Source organism: Salmo trutta, chromosome 12 (assembly GCF_901001165.1).
Source record: "Salmo trutta chromosome 12, fSalTru1.1, whole genome shotgun sequence".
Classification (NCBI taxonomy): domain Eukaryota; kingdom Metazoa; phylum Chordata; class Actinopteri; order Salmoniformes; family Salmonidae; genus Salmo; species Salmo trutta.
This window is the reverse complement of record NC_042968.1, coordinates 79579917-79598480: the sequence shown is the minus strand read 5'-3', so window position 1 is coordinate 79598480 and position 18564 is coordinate 79579917. Positions and strand designations below refer to the sequence as shown.

General features: G+C 43.5%; 1 protein-coding gene across 1 annotated transcript in view; it reads left to right on the top strand.

The window, feature by feature from the left end:
- LOC115204320 (latent-transforming growth factor beta-binding protein 3) overlaps positions 1-15090 on the top strand; it is a gene marked incomplete in the record, with an annotated part of 46233 nt that extends 31143 nt beyond the window's left edge. The window contains 25 exon segments of the mRNA XM_029769791.1: positions 1292-1381; positions 1581-1697; positions 3082-3243; positions 3371-3487; positions 3757-3770; positions 4176-4236; positions 4392-4478; positions 4620-4748; positions 4934-5065; positions 5173-5301; positions 5734-5853; positions 7192-7314; positions 7497-7619; positions 7776-7895; positions 8556-8684; positions 8788-8958; positions 9583-9666; positions 9800-9928; positions 10320-10457; positions 10581-10721; positions 11943-12071; positions 13050-13211; positions 13352-13441; positions 13608-13739; positions 13992-15090. Of these exon segments, the coding sequence (XP_029625651.1) occupies positions 1292-1381; positions 1581-1697; positions 3082-3243; positions 3371-3487; positions 3757-3770; positions 4176-4236; positions 4392-4478; positions 4620-4748; positions 4934-5065; positions 5173-5301; positions 5734-5853; positions 7192-7314; positions 7497-7619; positions 7776-7895; positions 8556-8684; positions 8788-8958; positions 9583-9666; positions 9800-9928; positions 10320-10457; positions 10581-10721; positions 11943-12071; positions 13050-13211; positions 13352-13441; positions 13608-13739; positions 13992-14167 (3005 nt within the window).
- Between the last annotated feature and the right edge of the window lie 3474 nt (positions 15091-18564).

The following is an 18564-nucleotide window of genomic DNA, read 5'->3' as shown; positions in this document are numbered from 1 at the left end:
GAGAGAGGAGAGAGAGACGAATAAGAGAGAGAGGAGATAGAGAGAAGAGAGAGAAGAGATGGAAGAGAGAGAGAGAGAGAGAGGAGGGATGAGAGGAGAGCAAGAGAGGGAGAGAGAGAGAGAAGAGAGCGGGAGAGAGAGAGAGAGAGAGAGAGAGAGAGAGAAAGAGAGGGAGAGAGAGAGAGAGAGAGAGAGAGAGAAGTACCCTGCAGTTACGTGTCTTCCCATGTGCCAGGCCAATTTCTGCAGATTGAATTTCAAGCTGCGCCCCACGAAAATCTTGTCCACTTCATTTTTCTAGTACTCCATTCAATTTGGGACAGCGGGATCCCTGTCTGGCGTGCTTCTCGTCTATTTTCTAGTAACGTTGTAGGAACGTTGTATTGTTTGTATGACACAGCTTCTGTGAATGAACAGACAAAAGGGACAAGCGGAAAATATGATTCTGGGCCTTTCTTGTGAAGCATTGAACTTTTTTAAAGTTGTACTTTTCTTTCAATCTATTTTTGAAAGGTATTCTGGGGGAAATGTTCCCACAGTTTTCTTGACATATTTCTGCCTGGTGGAAAATGCACTCACCGATCACTGTTTTCTATATTTTTCTATCTTCATTTGATTCTTTCTGTTTAATCTCTATTTCCCAGATGAGTTTGGTGTGGTTGTTTTCCTCCTCTTTTGTTTTCCTCCTCATAGTACTCCTTGGTTCTCTTGCTCAGACTTGGATTCCCAGAATCCAGAGGAGGCTGGTGGGAGGAACTATAGGAGGACGGGCTCATTGTAGTGGCTCGAATTGAATAAATGGAACGAGATCAAACACATCAAACATATGGAAACCACATTTATTCCATTCCAGCCATTACAATTAGCCTGTCCTCCTATAGCTCCTCCCACCAGCCTCCTCTGCTGTAATCTCTCAAACCCAGGCTCTGATCAAACATTTGTCCCATGGAATTACACACACTTACTGTCATTCTGCCTATGTTGACAGTATGTCCAGACAAAACAAGGAACAGCTGAATGAGCTAGCTGCTTAGTGTATGACTAACTGGAAAAAATGATCTCAGACCCTACTCCTATTAGAAACAGAGTAGGAGAGTTCTGATGTAGGATGATGCCATTACTGGATTAGTCTTTGTTCTCAGATTCTCAAACATTTCTAGAATGTTCTACCCAGTGTTTGATGAATAGTATTTATTTTTGTCGATGAGCTGTGTGTAGTGTGTCCCCTTCCCCTCGCATTCCTACATTTTGTCCCCCCTTTTTCACCCCCCATTCCCTGCTTTACCCTCAGATGCTGGAGTGAAGCTGCAGACCATCATAGAGGACTATGGTTCCACCTGCCCTCTGGGCTACAAGAGACTCAACAGCACCCACTGTCAAGGTAACATGAACCAAGTTTTGTTTGGTACACATTTGGTATGGGTGTAAATCTTTGCCCATGTCCTACAGCTACTGCTTCTCTGACAAGCCAATCCTCACTTTCTCTTTCACTCTCTCTTCCCTCACTCTGTCCCCCACTCTCTCTCTCTCCCCACACTATCTCTCCCCCACTCTCTTTTTCTTTGCCACTCACCTGTAAGACATCAACGAGTGCACCATGCAGGGGGTGTGTCAGAACGGGGACTGCCTGAATACCCAGGGTAGTTTCCTGTGTGCCTGTAAGCCTGGCTTCACCCTGGACAGGACCAGATGTGTGGGTGAGACTCAGAACCTTTTTCAGACAGACCTGGGCCCAGATTCACAAAACACTTCTTATGCAAAACCTTAAGAAGCTTCTTAAGAAAAAAATAAGAAGTTCATAAGTGAAATTCCTCCAACATTTCTTAATAATTCATGATTTTCTGATGAACTCTCAAATATCTGCTTTAGCTTGTATCAGGAATCAAGGTAAGACCCAGATGCAGACTGTCGAATTAACAATGTTTATTATATCAACAGGGGCAGGCAACGACAGGTCAAGGCAGGCAGGGGTTGATAATCCAGAGTATAGGGGCAAAGGTACAGGACGGTAGGCTGGCTCAGGGTCAGGACAGGCAGAGTAGTCGGGCAGGGGGCTCAGAGATAGGACAGGCAAGGGTCAAAACCAGGGTGGCGAGAAAAGAGAGACTGGGACGAAGCAGGAGCTGAGAAACATGCGTGTTGACTTGACAAAAAAAATAAAACTGGCAACAGACAAACAGAGAACACAGGTATAAATACACAGGGGATAATGGGGAAGATGGGCGACACCTGGAGGGGGGTGGAGACAATCACAAGGACAGGTGGAACAGATCAGGGTGTGACAGCTAGCTATCTAGCTAGCAATGGCAATCACGTTAGCATATTTCGTACCGAGATTATTGTTCTAAAACATGTTCTTGGGTTTAAAATGTTCAGATTAAGTTAAATAAACATGTTCGGTTGCCTTCATTAGCATATTCTTTCACTGTCCTGAGTTTAAGACAATGGTTTAGTTATCTTGGAATTAATAACTTTTTCAAGAACAAATTCAATAACTTTATTTTCAAGAATCTAACTTTTTAACTTTTTGCGTAAGGAGAAACATAAGAAATAATGCAAGAACATTTCCAAGAACCTTTAAGAGGAACAGCAACTTTGTTTAACTTTCTTCATAAGTCTATAGTTAAGTAAAAAACATTTTCTTAAGGTTTTGTGAATCTGTGCCCTGCTCTACACAGGACTCTGCATTCACTCAGCACAGACATATTGTTTTCAGTAGCAGCAGCACTATTCACTTTATTCTCCTGTCTCCTCTCCTCCCATCTGGGGCTGGTTTAGAGACTGAAGTGTTAAATTGGGTTTTTTATTTGTTGGCAATCGAGAGGCTGAAATGTGTTTCACATCCACAAAGCTGTCACCAAAGCAGACAGCTTAGCTTTGATGTCCCAATATTTTGCGTGCTGTTTTTACACATCCATTATTTCCATGATTTAAAATGCCACTCATCTGAAATGATAGAAATTTCATATGATTTTCCTCTCTATAAATAGCACTAGACCGATTTACCTCTTTTGTTAGCCTAAAGTCTTAGCTCAGACCTCTGTTGGGTTTTGCTCTGTTCTGATTGGTCCTGGCTGTCAGAGTCTCCGTCTCCGGTGGAGCAGGCTCAGTGTTTCCTCATGGCAACGGATGCGGGTCGCTGTGAGCACGCCCTACCCACGCGCCTGTCCCAGGAGATGTGCTGCTGCACTGTGGGCAAGGCATGGGGCTCCAGCTGTGAGAGGTGTCCCCAAGACGGCACAGGTCAGTAGAATGCAAGAGGTGGAGAGCGGGGTACATTTTCCAATATTTGACAGGTGATATGCTGTATGATTAGTGCTCATCTGATCCCCTGTTTTTCCTTCTCTGTCCTCTCTCCCTGGTCCCCCAGCCTCCTTCAGCAAGATCTGTCCAGCAGGGAAGGGCTACTTCCTCCATAGTGTCCGGGAGACGGTGGCGTTCCCTCCTCAGATCCACACCAGCCTGGAGCAGGAGCACAAGCAGGAGGGTGAGTACGTCACCGTGGCTTTCCCAAGATGTAGATGAAGGCTTGGCATGATTACCTTAATCTGCCTGCCAACAGATGGACTACAATCTGGAGTCTCTTAGTCACTTAGAAAGATGATATTGCTAAGCTTGTGAGAGCATTCTGTCAGGTTATTGGGGATGCCTTCATATTATTGTTATTTAATAGTTCCTATAATTCATAATCTGTGAATTACAATATGTAATTATTCTGCATTTTGACCTGTTTTTCTCTGTGTGTTCTCTTTTCAGAAGCCAAGCCCCCGGTAAGAATCTATTTTCCTTTAGACACCAGTCATTGTGTGAGAGACTGTGTGTGTGCAGCTCCTCTTACATTTAACATTTTTGACATTTTTTGTTGTTTGGCAGACGTTATTTTCCAGAGCACTTACAGTAGTGAGTGCATATATTTTCGCAGGGGTGCAAATTTGGTTTTAGAAGTGGTGGGGGGGGCATATTTTTATTTTTATCCAGTTGGATAAACACTCCAAACAGCCTACTCGACCGCTCTGAGGCTTCCGCATGTTCCTAAAGCACATCGTTGCCTCGTTTTGTATCACATTCCAGTGATAAAACTGGAGGGAACAAAAATGCAATTTTAGAATGTCCCTAGTGAAAGTTGTGCCCCTGCATTTTCATACTGGCCTGTGTCTCTATGTCCTGTCCTGTAGGAGGAGCCTCCAGAGACGACCACACCCATGCAGCTCTCCACCCACGCCCCCCGCGGCCCTGGTACACCCACTCATTCCTTTATTCTTTATTTCACTTGAATTCATCCAGAAAGTCCTTTTGAGGTCAAGAGAGACCTTTACTAGGAAAGCCTGATGATATTCAGGGAGACATGGGGCATTGAGTGGGTCTGTGTGTTTCTCTGGTTGATCCTACAGAGATCATCACCAAGCCCACCCCTCCACCCATCATCAGGTTGAACCCAGACAGTGACCCCCTGGAGGTGGCACAGACGCAGGTCTCACGTGAGTTCCACTACACAGTCCAATCAAAACGACCATCTCATGTTCACATTAAGAGCTGCAACGTTGTCGTCTCCATGATGGGATGTGCAGTCCAGAGATCAACCGTCTTATGTAGATTGCTGTGTGCCCCCCTCCCCACAGCAGAGACAGACGAGTGCAGGCTGAACAGGAACCTTTGTGGCCATGGGGAGTGTGTCAACGTGCACACTGGCTACAAGTGTGAGTGTTACGCTGGTTACCGGCTCCACCCTCAGAGGAACGCCTGTGTGGGTAAGTCAAGAGACTGGCAGAGACATGTCCAAAAGAATGGGAGGTATTTACTGGGCAAAATATTTTGACCAGAGCCATATAACGAACCATATATCAGAATAGTTTCATTGAACTTCCGAGTCAATTCTCAAATGGAGTTATAACCTCCCAATTCCCTAAACCTCCAAGTTACCCCTCTCTACCAGATGATGATGAGTGTGATGCTGAGCCATGTGGCCATGGAAGAGGCATCTGCATTAACACAGAAGGCTCCTACCGCTGCCGTTGTCTCCATGGCTACAAGCTCTTGGTGTATCATGGGAAAGTCAGATGTGTAGGTGAGTGGTGTGTGGGTTTATATGTTTTCTTTTCTCTGTTTCTCCCTGTTTTGTCTTTACGTTGTCACTTGTGATTTCTCATGAGTGTGTTTTGGACTTATCTTTAGATGTGAATGAGTGCTCCAAGCCGGACATCTGTGGGCAGGGGGGTCAGTGTGTTAACCTGCCAGGGTCTTACAAGTGTGATTGTCACAAAGGCTTCAGGAGCAAGTCCCAACGCCAGCCAGCCTGTGAAGGTATGCACTGCTGCTGTCCTGGTTTCTCTATTCATAGGGTGCATGTTTGTCTCTACATTTCTGTGTGTTCTATGTGTAAGTACACTGAGTATATAAACATTAAGAATGCTCATTCCATGACATAGACTGACCAGGTGAATCCAGGTGAAAGCTATGATCCCTTATTGATGTCAGTTAAATCCACTTCAATCAGTGTAGATGAAGGGGAGGAGACAGGTAAAATAAGGATTTTTAAGCCTTCGTTCAGCGTCCCTGTGGAACGCTTTTTACACCTTGTAGTTCATGCCCCGACGAATTGAGTCTGTTCTGGGGGGGGGGGGGGGGGGGGGTCCTAATGTTTTCTACACTCAATGTATGTGTGTCTGCATTGGTTTAATAATGCTCTTGTGTTTATGAATGGCTGTGTTTGTCTGGTGTATTCTCTTGTCTCAGATATAAATGAGTGTCTGGACCCCAGCAGCTGTCCCAATGAGCAGTGTGAGAACACTCCAGGCTCATATGAGTGTGTTCCCTGTTTCTCTGGTCACCAGGCCCAGGGTGGAGTCTGCTACGGTGAGACCTACGTCTTCATACACATGGATAAACACATACACATAAAGAGAACACACACACCAATCAACTCCCTTCGTCACCTTTAACTGTCTATCTCGCTGTTGTTCTAAGGTTTCTAACTAACATTACGTTTGGTGATGTATTGCCACCTAGTGGGCATGTCACCGTAGTCGGCGTTACTGAATGGTGAATAGGATAGTCTTATGGAAAAACTATGAAGGCCAGTCAAATCAGAAAGTAGAATATTGATTCTGAACATTTAATATGTTAATCTTCCCCAGTGTTTTTTGTCTGAACCATGACATGGAAGGTATTCACTATTCAGAGCTGTGTGATGTAGAGAATGGACTTGATCAGTCAAACACTAGATGACTGGTAGGGATCGCTGTGCTGAAGCCACCGTGCCCCCATCTTGATACCCCCACCTTTGTAAAAAATCTTTTGGAAGCTATATAAATGCATGCATTAATGTCTACATTCGTTTTTTTTCACGTTTATTATATTACAGACACCTTAATGCATACGTTTAAATTATATTATATTATGTGAGCTAAACATAAAAATACAAAATGAAAAAAATAAATAAAGCATTTCCTACATTTTCATATCTTTTTTAGATGACTAATGTTACTGTCCCCACTACAACAACCAAAATACTAAAGTACATGTCATTTTGTCCTTGAAACATTTAATTGAAATACTGTAGAATTCCATGAATTCCTGTGGAGGACTGCTCCCCTGCGGAGTGTCAATATGGATGACCGATGGCTTCAAAGTCTCTCAATGATCAGTACATAGCATCAATAATCTAGGGTTTATATACAATAAGTATACCAAGCATTAGAAACACCTTCCTAATATTGAGTTGCTCCCCCTTTTGCCCTCAGAACAGCCTCAATTCATCAGGGCATGAACTCTACAAGGTGTCAAAAGCATTTCACAGGGATGCTGACCCATGTTGACTCCAAGGATTCTCACAGTTGTGTCAAGTTGTCTGATGTCCTTTTGGTGGTGGACCATTCTTGATACACACGGGAAACTGTTGAGCGTGAAAAACCCAGCAGCGTTGCAGTTCTTGACACAAACCGGTGCGCCTGGCACCTACTACCATACCCCGTTCAAAGGCACTTAAATCTTTTGTCTTGCCCATTCACCCTCTGAATGGCACACATACACAATCCATGTCTCAATTGTATCAAGACTTAAAAATACATTTTTTACCTGTCTCCTCCCCTTCAGCTATATTGATTTAAGTGGATTTAACGAGACACATCAATGAGGGATGTGTTGTATACTCAGTGTAAATCATTGCCTGCAACCCCTCTACCTTTCCACTAGATGTCAATGAGTGCCAGAAGCGTGGGGTGTGTCCCAACGGGCGCTGTGAGAACCTGCCAGGAACCTACCGCTGTCTCTGTAATGAAGGCTTCCTCTCAGCTGCAGACAGCAAAGGCTGCAGAGGTCAGTGTACTCATTAACATTGAATAGAATATCTCTTAGTTCTACACACACACCATTACATGCTTGCAGACTTGCAGTGGTATAGTGTTTACCAGTATTTCTTCATAATATTGAACAAAGAAAACCAATGGCTGTACAGGTTTTATTGACAGACTGCATGTGTCTCCTTCTCTCCCCTCCAGACATTGACGAGTGTGAGGATGACAGACTGTGTGCCAACGGGCGCTGTGTCAACACAGAAGGCTCCTTCCAGTGCCAGTGCTACCCAGGATACCAGCGCACTCAGGAGGGCAGCCATTGTGAAGGCAGGAACTACTTCCTAGTAATCACATCACTATAGCTTCATGGACATGTTAACAATGTTTTTACACTACTAGTGAAGTATGAGTATCATGTCCACTGTATAGAGCTGGTGATCAAACACACAGTTGCCGTTTGGTTGTGGTCTTTTCCTCCCTCAGATATAAATGAATGTGAGCGTCCCTCTAACTGCCAGAGGGGGCGCTGTATCAACAGCATGGGCTCCTACCGCTGTGAATGTCAGAAGGGCTACATGCTTGTCGGAGGGAGGCGGTGCCAAGGTCAGTCTGTCTCCACCCTCTCTATGAGTTTGGCATTGCAGGGAAATAAAATGTATATTGTCAACCAACTTGGCAGTGGAGCTCTGTAATTATTTGAAAGTGTCATAAGTCAAGCTTAAAGGTCCAATGCAGTCGTTTTTATTTCGATATCAAATCATTTCTGGGTAACAATTAAGTACCTTACTGTGATTGTTTTAAATTAAAACGTTAAAAAATAAACTAAATTAGCTTCTTGAGAGCAATTTCTCAAGCAATAATTTTGAGAGTGGTTTAAGTGGGGAGGGGAAAACTGGCATTTAGCTGTTATTAGCAGAGAGATTTTGGAACATCACTTTCATATTGGTCTATTAACTAATTTACTGCATGGTGATGTCACCATGGAATGCCAAAAGTCCCTCCCACCAAAACAGGCTGATATTTCATGCAGTCTTTTCAAACAGCTCTTACACTAAAAGGGCATTATCATAATTTTCACAATTTCACAGTATTATTCGAACCTACTATTGTGAAAATATATATAAAACACAGAAAAATAATGTTTTTGACTGCACTGGGCCTTTAGTGGAAGTCACGATGATAGTAACACATTCTCCTTCGCTCTCTCTCTCGCTCTCTCTCTCTCTATCTCTCTCCCCCTCTCCCTTCCACCCACCCACCCAGACATAGATGAGTGTGCGACAGACAGGGGTCTGTGCCAGCCTCATGGTGTGTGTGAGAACAGACAGGGCTCCTATGTGTGTGTGTGCAAAGACGGCTTCATCCTGTCTGAGGACAAGCACAGCTGTGAGGGTAAGATTACTGATCTCCTCTCAGCCATCTCTCTATATAGCTGTATTCTGCATGCACAAACACACACACACCAATCTATTTCCTGTCTTCCCTCTCCATCCAGAGATTGAGGTGGACATGGAGGATAAGAAGGAGTGTTACCTGAACCTGGATGACACAGTGTTCTGTGACAGTGTCCTGGCCACCAACGTCACCAAGCAGGAGTGCTGCTGCTCCATCGGCGTGGGCTGGGGGGACCACTGTGAGATCTACCCATGTCCTGTCTACCACTCATGTACGTACCTCAGGCCCAACAACATCAAATCAAAAAGTACTGGTCACATACACATGTTTAGCAGATGTTATTACCGGTATAGCGAAATGCTTGTGTTTCTAGCTCCAAGAGTGCAGTAATATCTAACAAGTAATATCTAACAATTTCACAACAATACACACAATACACACAAATCTAAAGTAAAGAAATGGAATTAAGAATATATAAATAAAGACTATATAAATGCATGAATATAAATAAATATATACATACACACACACACAGTAGTTTACCAAGCCTCTGAGCCATCAAGTGGGCTGGGTATCTGTTCAGTTAATTGCACTGTTCAATGTCTGTCACGACTTCCACCGAAGTCGGCTCCTCTCCTTGTTCGGGCGGCGTTCGGCGATCGTTTTCTGGGTAATTGTTTCATGTTATTGTGGTGTTCATTTACGCGCTTTACTTTTGTTATGTTCCGTGTTTTGAGCGTGTTTTATTTATGTAGTGCTCTCGTTTTTGGAACTAAAATAAAAGTGCACCTGTTTACATCACTCTACTCTCCTGCAGCTGACTCTGCCTCTAATACACCGTTGACAATGTCACTCTAAAGTACTAAAGTCAGCTGGTTGTCTTTCCTCCAACCAGCTGAGTTCCATTCCCTGTGTCCAGTGGGTCGAGGTTTCTACCAGGAGGAGGGAGTAACTGGGTACGGCCTGTCTGTCCATATTGGTGAGTAGCTACACAACCTCAGCCCAACCACGGTAGGTTTACTGTTGTCAGATTTACAGCATTCATTTACATGCAGGATTTGTTTTCAGGAGTTTGTTTGTGTTGATCGTTGCTCCTGTCTCTCTGTGTACAGATATTGATGAGTGTGTGCTCTTCTCCAATGAGATCTGTAAGGAGGGCCGCTGTATGAACACACAGCCTGGCTATGAATGTTACTGCCAACAGGGCTTCTACTACGACAGCAACCTACTGGAGTGCATTGGTAACCACTGAGCCCCACCTCACTCAGGCCTGCACCAAAACACACCGATGTATTATTACACATTATAAACTGGGTGGTTCGAGCCTTGAATGCTGATTGGCTGACAGCCGTGGTATATGAAACCGTATACCACGGGTATGACACAACATTTATTTTTACTGCTCTAATTACATTGGTTACCAGTTTATAATAGCAATAAGGGACTTCAGGAGTTTGTGTTATATAGCCAATATACCACAGCTAAGGGCTGTATCCAGGCACGCCACATTGCGTTGTGCCTTAGCTGCGGTATATTCGCCGTATACCACACCCCCTCAGACCTTATTGCTTAATTAATACACATCAGATGATCCCATTTAGTCACAGATCCTGTATGTTAATGTCTCCTCAGATGTGAATGAGTGCCACGATGAGTCTCTGTGTACCAACGGTCAGTGTAAGAACACCAGAGGCTCCTTCTACTGCACCTGTAACTCTCCCTGGACCCCAGATGCTTCCAGTAAGAAGTGTGTCATTCCCACTGTGGCAGGTGAGGTCTGGCTAGAGGCCCTCTACTGTACATGCTGTATGCACACACACAGGGAGGCACAGTACAGGCCAGGCCAGAGAGGAGGATGTGTGTTAAGTCAGCAGTGTTTTTTTGTTGCTGCAGGTGTGGATGAGTGCCAGGATCCATTGAACTGTAAGAGGGGCCACTGTGTGGACACCCCTGGGTCCTACTACTGCATCTGCTCTCCCCCCTGGATCCTGGCCACTGACCGCAACAGCTGTGTGACCTTAGAGGAGCAGGCTGGTGAGTGGAGGAGAGGAGACTAAGAGGGGAGGAGGTGGGCTCAGGAATCTCAGGATGGATGATTTGGAGGTGGTGGTGTGAGAGGGGCTGGGTAGTGTAGTTCACAGTGGGTTGGTTCTCAGTGGTGAATCTCTGTGTATGGGCGAGGGAGGATGAATGAGAGAATGTTTTTTTAATGTTAGTTCCAGTCTAACACTACTAATCAGCCAGGCCTGCCCCTCCAGCCTCACACGCTCTTACATTCACATAACCTCATATCTGTCACATAGATAAGTGGTTCACCAACTGGACACCTGGGGTTCGCAGAGGTACTGCAGGGCGTCCACAGACTTTTTTTTTTTAAATTTATTTTTAAAATAAATATAATGTTTTTTAGATGATTTGCCCAAGGGGTCTGTGGAAGAAGTTTAGAAAGTGCAATAGAAACTAATATTTTGTATCTATAATATACCCTTGGATGCACAACAGGGCCTGGGAGGCTCACAGGGATCCACAGTACTCCATCAATGATCCAGTTTTTAAAATCCAGTTTTGAAATACTTCTTGTATTCCCAAAAAAGTTGTTTTGAACATAAATGCACTGTCATTTAAGCTTTAAAACTGCAAAATTGTCTGTCTGCCCCATGTGGAAATGTGAAGAGTTGCAGGAAATTAGCTTTTAAACTGCAACATTTTCTCTCTATCTACGGCAAAATGTGTAAAGTTTCAGGAAATTAGCTTTAAAATATTATCTCCGATGCAAAGAGTGGGGCCTTTAAAATGTTATTTCCCAGGGCCTGAGACTTGGTTAGTCCGGCCATGCACTGCAGCTGTCACAGTAAAACTCTGTGTATGCTATTTTTATCGCACTCCAAAGTCCGAGTTGTGTTCTGCTTTTGTGGAGGGGTCCCTGATGAATTTGCTATCACAAAATGGGTCCCTGGATCCAAAAAGTTTGTCAACTCCTGACATACTGTAGATAGATGAGAGAGAAATTCAAGCACAACCGTGGTCCTATACTATAGCCACTACTGGGCCGTGCTGATTGGGAGGATCCTCAACCCCATCAATAGACACCCAAACACTCTGGTGCGTGCTCTCAGGAAGCAGTGTAACATAGTGATCTGCCAGCAGGCCTGTTCAACGTTACATCACATTAAGAGCTGGCCCCAGGCTGGTGTCTGTCCCTCCGTCCGTAGGTTGTGTAACCCATGTCTGTGGTGTCTGTGGTGCCCCTTGCAGATATCAATGAGTGCCAGGACCCCTCGTACTGTAAGAATGGGAGGTGTGTGAACACACCCGGCTCCTTTCACTGTATATGTACCCAGCCCCTCACCTTCAGCGCAGCGCTCAAACAGTGCGTCTATGACGGTGGGTATAACCAATCAGCTCTCAACTCACCTGAGCCTGACCAATCAGTGCTCAGCTCACCTGAGTTTTGGCTTACCTGTACACCTGCCACTCCTGCTACTCTTTTTAACTCCTCCCCCTTTGAGCCCCCGTTCCCCAATACTGACTCCATGCACAGGCTCAGCACTCCCCCTCTTGCTTGTTTCTATAGAAACACACTCAGTTTAGTGAGGGATATCATGAGACTTGAGATGGTCAATGTGATCTCAGTTCTAGAGGTCCAGTGTGATCCTGTTGCACATTTCTCAGTTTCCGTTTATGTGGTTGCCCCACTAAGCTTGCATAGTCACAGGAAAACACTTCATTACTTCATCCTTCATTGTGTGCATGTGCTTGTGCGTCTGAGACGCAGGGAGAGAGTATAAGTCAAATGGGGTAGTATAAGTCAAATGGGAGAGTAAAAGTGATATTGCTTGTGGCATTTTCTGCACCTTTTCTCCAAAGCATTGTTTCTCCTTTTAACCAAACCGTTGACTGTTGCGATACATGTGATGCTGTAACACTTGGATACGATGTTGTGACATTACTCTTCCGATTGTGTTACTTTCTTTGCATATTCTTGTTGTAAAGTCTCTCAAGTTTGCATTGACAATCCAGCTTTTACTTTATTGTGTCTGTGTGGTTTATGGCGCCATCCTTGTGTGTGATGTGTGACTGTAAATGAATGTGCAGAGGAGGGGTCTGGTATTGCACTGAGCCCTACCACCTCAAGCTAGGCCTCATCACTTATTCATATCTACCTGCCAGCTATTAACATGCTGAGTAATGACTTGGTTAATCACAGAGGTCATTATAAGTGGCAAGATCTGGTCTGCTCTATAATGTAGAAGCAAAGATTGGCTTTTGATTTGATGGAATAATCCTTAATATTCCTCTTTCTCTCTCTCTCTCTTGCTCTCTCGCTCTCTCTCTCTCTCTTTCTTTCTCTCCCTACCTTAGACCGCACAGCGGCCCATAAGGACGTGTGTTTCCTGCAGGTGGATGAGGATCTGATCTGCAGCCACCCCAGAAATGGCCTGGTGTTCACCTACTCTGAGTGCTGCTGTCACTATGGCCGTGGCTGGGGCCCTGAGTGTAGAACCTGTCCCCAAAGAAACTCAGGTGGGCGCCAGCACTCAGTCATTATTTTGCAGGTTTTTAGTGTCTAGTCTGCTGGTCATTACAGTTTTAGCCCGTCTCAGCATAAATAGTCTAATACTAATAACGTAATTAAGTTCATCTTAATTCTTCATTTCGTTCAGTGATCTTTAACCGGCTGTGTGACATGCACATGGAGACAGAGTCTGATGGTGAGGGAGATTTCCTGGCAGCTTTCGCCAACTACAACCCAGGTACTGGTAATGCCTGTAATATATTTTATTATTCTCTGAATTTGGTTATAAAATCACCTCAGAGCACAAACTCTACCGTCACACCACTTGAATAATATTTTCTCTCCCTCTCTCCTGTCTCTCTCTTTCTCTCTCACGCGCGCTCGCTCTTTCTGTTTTGGCTCAGAAGGCGACAGTTCAGAAGAGGACTCAGATGAGTGTAGTTGTGCCAATGGCCGTTGTGTGCGTTCCTACTTGAGCACTATGTGTGATTGTAACACAGGCTTTAGACTGGACCACTCCCGCACCCGCTGCACAGGTATGTTAACAACCCACATTTTCTACCTGTCTTGTCAATTGGATGCTTATGAATTCTGTGAACAGAAGTGTCTCTGCATAATTTGTAGCTGTTGTCCTTTGTTCAAGTGTTTTGACCGACAATGCCTGAAATCTAATTTAGAATTTAAAGGAACATCTGGTTGTTGATTTCACATGTAAATAGATGTGCAGGCAGAGATGGCGAGCTCTCTGTTTTGTTTCAGACCTTCTCCCTCTCTCTCTCTCTTTTCAGATATTGATGAGTGTGCTGAACCAGGGGTCCGAGTTAATCCATGCAAGAATGCCCGCTGTGTCAACAGCATAGGCTCGTTCAAGTGCTACTGCAAAAATGGCTTTGTCCCTGCACGAAGGCCCAACATGTGTGTACCAGGCACCAAGGCCCAACATATCCGTTCCAGGGCTCTATAACAGCTTTATCTCTGTCATACACAAATACGCACATGTAACCCCTCTGTCTTATAAGTTCAGTATTCAGTGTGTGCCTGTCTCTCCTTGAAGTGTCCCAAGAAAACGTTGTGGTGTCTTCAAAGGGCTCATTTGAAATGTACAAACTGTGTTGCTGTTGTTGGCTCCTCCTTCACTGAAATGAGATGCACCATAGGCCTTCAGTTTGGCTCTGAACAAGTATTTTTCCCTCATCCCTAGTTCAGCTAATGATTTGGGGGAAAAATACAGACGAAGGTAACATATTCGTTAATTTTGTATGTATTTTTGTAATTATTATGTTTTTAAATATGTTTGCGTCCATTGACTGTTAAACTTGTGTTTTGTTTAGTTGTTGAGTTGTTTCCTTGTTTCATTGATCTTATACATTCATGAATCTTAAGCTCTCCTGCAGTTTGAGGAGGTTTCTCCCTTCCTCCCACTCCCTTCCTGTATGTCTGAATGCCTGTATGAGTAGCAGGCCATTATCCTACATTTTTTATCATCCTCTGTCCTCCTCCATTGTCCAGTTTTGTACAGTATGTAAAGTGGAGATGACTTTGTTGACTGTTAGCTCAGTGCCTATCATGCTCCTGTAATCATCTGTTTTGTGGGATGTTTTGGAAAGAGATTATACTTCATTGTAAAGCCATTAAACACCTTTTAGATTTTTGACATGTGCACATTGAAGCTGACTAAAGGGATAAGAGGTCGTATTCAGACCTAACTGGTGGATTCAGAGGGAATCCTCAGGAGTATGGTAGTAAATCGACCCCAAAGTAAATGGAATGGCATGTTTAGTGACTTCTCTTAACAAAATGTCAGTTTGTTTGTCTATGCATTGTAAGGAATGAAAGAGGCCTTTGAGCGGAAAAATAAATTAACAGCAGAAGTCAACCACCCAAATATGTGTTTGTGAGTATATTTTTATAAAGCAGGTTTGTTCTTTCTTTGGGATTAGAGGTCTTTCCCGTCCATATCATGTTCTGTCCATGAGAAGGAAATCAACAGAGACTAACACAATATAGAACAGGTTGCTTCATAAATTAATACCATATTAAATGTACACTTAGTGAGACAATTAAGATAAGATCTTCTGGCAAAGAAATTATAATTTAAATATAATCAGTTTTAAATATTAGTTGATTGGTGTGAAATTCTCCCTCTATTAAGATCTCTGACTGTGAAACTCTGATACAGAATATACCATCAAACAGGGAATATCTGACAGATGTATTCAACTAGTGAAGAAAGCAGTGGTGTAAAATACTTTAAAGTACTACTGAAGTAGTTTTTTGGGGGTATCTGTACTTTACTATTTACTATTTATTTTTCACAACTTTTACTTCACTACATTCCTAAAGAATATAATGAACTTTTTACTCCATACACTTTCCCTGACACCCAAAAGTTCTGGTTACATTGTTGAATGCTTAGCAGGACAGGAAAATGGTCCAATTCACACACTTATCAAGAGAACATCCCAGGATGACCCCCACTGCCTCTGATCTGGCAGACTCACTAAATACACATGCTTCATTTGTAAATTATGTCTGAGTTTTGGCCATCCGTTAAAAAAAATATATATTATATAAAAATAGGTGCCGTCTGGTTTGCTTAATATAAGGAATTTGAAGTTGTTTATACTTGTACTTTTGATACTTAAGTATATTTTAGATATTAGATTTACTTTTGAAACAAAATACTTTTAGACTTTGACTCAAGTAATATTTTATTGGGTGACTTTTACTTGAGTCATTTTCTATTCAGGTAACTTTACATTTACTCAAGTAAGACAAGTGGGTACTTTTTCCACCACTGGAAGAAAGGAGTTTTTTTTCTGCCTCTGCCTCTAATGATCAATGGAGAAGAAAGAAGCCTTCAAAGTTCTTCAAAGTGACTGGCTGAGGGTAAACTCTACTGTGATCCACATACAAACTGTGTGAAGAAACGGACACTTCAGAATGTGCCAGTCAGAGTTCAGGGTCCCTGCTCTCCCTGTCTGTAGTTTGTATGTATTTATGTTTGTACAGTTGAAGTCGGAAGTTTACATACACCTTAGCCAAATACATTTAAATTCAGTTATCCACAATTCCTATCATTTAATCCTAGTAAAAAATTCCCTGTCTTAGGTCAGTTAGGATCACCACTTTATTTTAAGAATGTGAAATGTCAGAATAATAGTAGAGAGAATGATTTATTTCAGCTTTTATTTATTTCATCACATTCCCAGTGGGTCAGAAGCTTACATACACTCAATTAGTATTTGGTAGCATTGCCTTTAAATTGTTTAACTTGGGTCAAACGTTTCGGGTAGCCTTCCACAAGCTTCCCACAATAAGTTGGGTGAATTTTGGCCCATTCCTCCTGACAGAGCTGGTGTAACTGAGTCAGGTTTGTAGGCCTTCTTGCTCGCACACGCTTTTTCAGAACTGCCCACATATTTTCTATAGGATTGAGTTAAGGGCTTTGTGATGGCCACTCCAATACCTTGACTTTGTTGTCCTTAAGCCATTTTGGCACAACTTTGGAAGTATGCTTGGGGTCATAATTTTCCTGCCTCATGATGCCATCTATTTTGTGAAGCGCACCAGAGACTCCTGCAGCAAAGCACCCTCACAACATGATGCTGCCACCCCCATGCTTCATGGTTGGGATGGTGTTCTTAGACTTGCAAGCCTCCCCCTTTTTCCTCCAAACATAACAATGGTCATTATGGCCAAACAGTTCTATTTTCGTTTCATCAGACCAGAGGACATTTCTCCAAAAAGTACGATCTTTGTCCCCATGTGCAGTTGCAAACCATAGTCTGACTTTTTTATGGCGGTTTTGAAGCAGTGGCTTCTTCCTTGCTGAGCGGCCTTTCAGGTTATATCGATATAGGACTTGTTTTACTGTGGATATAGATACTTTGTACCTGTTTCCTCCAGCATCTTCCCAAGGTAATTTGTTGTCGTTCTGGGATTGATTTGCACTTTTCGCACCAAAGTACATTCATCTCTAGGTGACAGAACGCGTCTCCTTCCTGAGCGGTATGATGGCTGTGTGGTCCAATGGTGTTTATACTTGCGTAGTATTGTTTGTACAGATGAACATGGTACCTTCAGGCGTTTGGAAATTGCTCCCAAGGATGAACCAGACTTGTGGAGGTCTACAATATTTTTCTGAGGTCTTGGCTGATTTCTTTTGATTTTCCCATGATGTCAAGCAAAGAGGCACTGAGTTTGAAGGTAGGCCTTAAAATACATCCACAGGTACACCTCCAATTGACTCAAATTATGTCAATTAGCCTATCAGAAGCTTCTAAAGCCATGACATCATTTTCTGGAATTTTCCAAGCTGTTTAAAGGCACAGTCAACTTAGTGTATGTAAACTTGGGGAACAAAATGGCGCCGTAGAGAGAACACGGTGTTTCAGCGAGCTCACGCGGTATTCGTAAATTTATATCCTTACATAAATCTCCTAGCTTGAAAAAGTGGTAGAATTGGCTTAATAAGTTACCCTACAATGAGTCTTGGTGACTATTTCTCAAAAATCTCCGACAACATGCCCAACAGAGCTACTAAGAAGTCGACCAAAACCGTCATCCCTGTAGAGGTGCAGGAGGAGCTAGCTAACGTTAGCGAATCTAACAACATTGCGGATCCAGGCACAATGGACCTGGTGATTCAAAGGATGACAGATAACATTACTAAAGTGATCGATATTAAGATAAGAACGGTCCTGGAAGCAATAGCAGGCCATTCAGCTGAACTACAGAGGGTTGTCAAACGTGTTGATGAGGCGGAAGGAAGAATTGCTACTGTGGAAACTTCAACTACATCCATGGACACTAAGATAAAAGCACTTGAGAAGCAGGTGCGCGAAATGGCGGAGCACATTGACGACTTGGATAATCGAGGATGCAGATGCAATATCCGTGTTGTGGGACTCTCGGAAAATTCTGAAGGGACACGTTCAGTAAAATTTTTTGAGGAATGGATCCCTGGCTACCTACAAATGGACACTAAGGCTGGTCGTGTGAAGCTAGACAGAGCACATCGCTCTCAAGCACCGATACCCGGTCCCAATCAGCGCCCACGACCAGTGGTTATAAAGTTCCACAACTTTACCGACAAGCAGCGCGTCATGGATGCGGCTAGAAACATCGGTTCTGACGGTAGTCAACGTAAAGGTCCAAAGGTCTCATTCTTCAATGATTATTCCACAGCGGTTGTACGAAGGCGCAAAGCGTTTGATGAGGTGAAGGCTCGACTCAAGAGAATGAAGATCGACTACGCACTGCTGTACCCGGCCACATTGAAGATTATGGTCAACGGATCGCCTAAAAAACTCTACACATCTGAAGAGGCTGCTGCGTTTATTGACTCTCTCGGGTAAA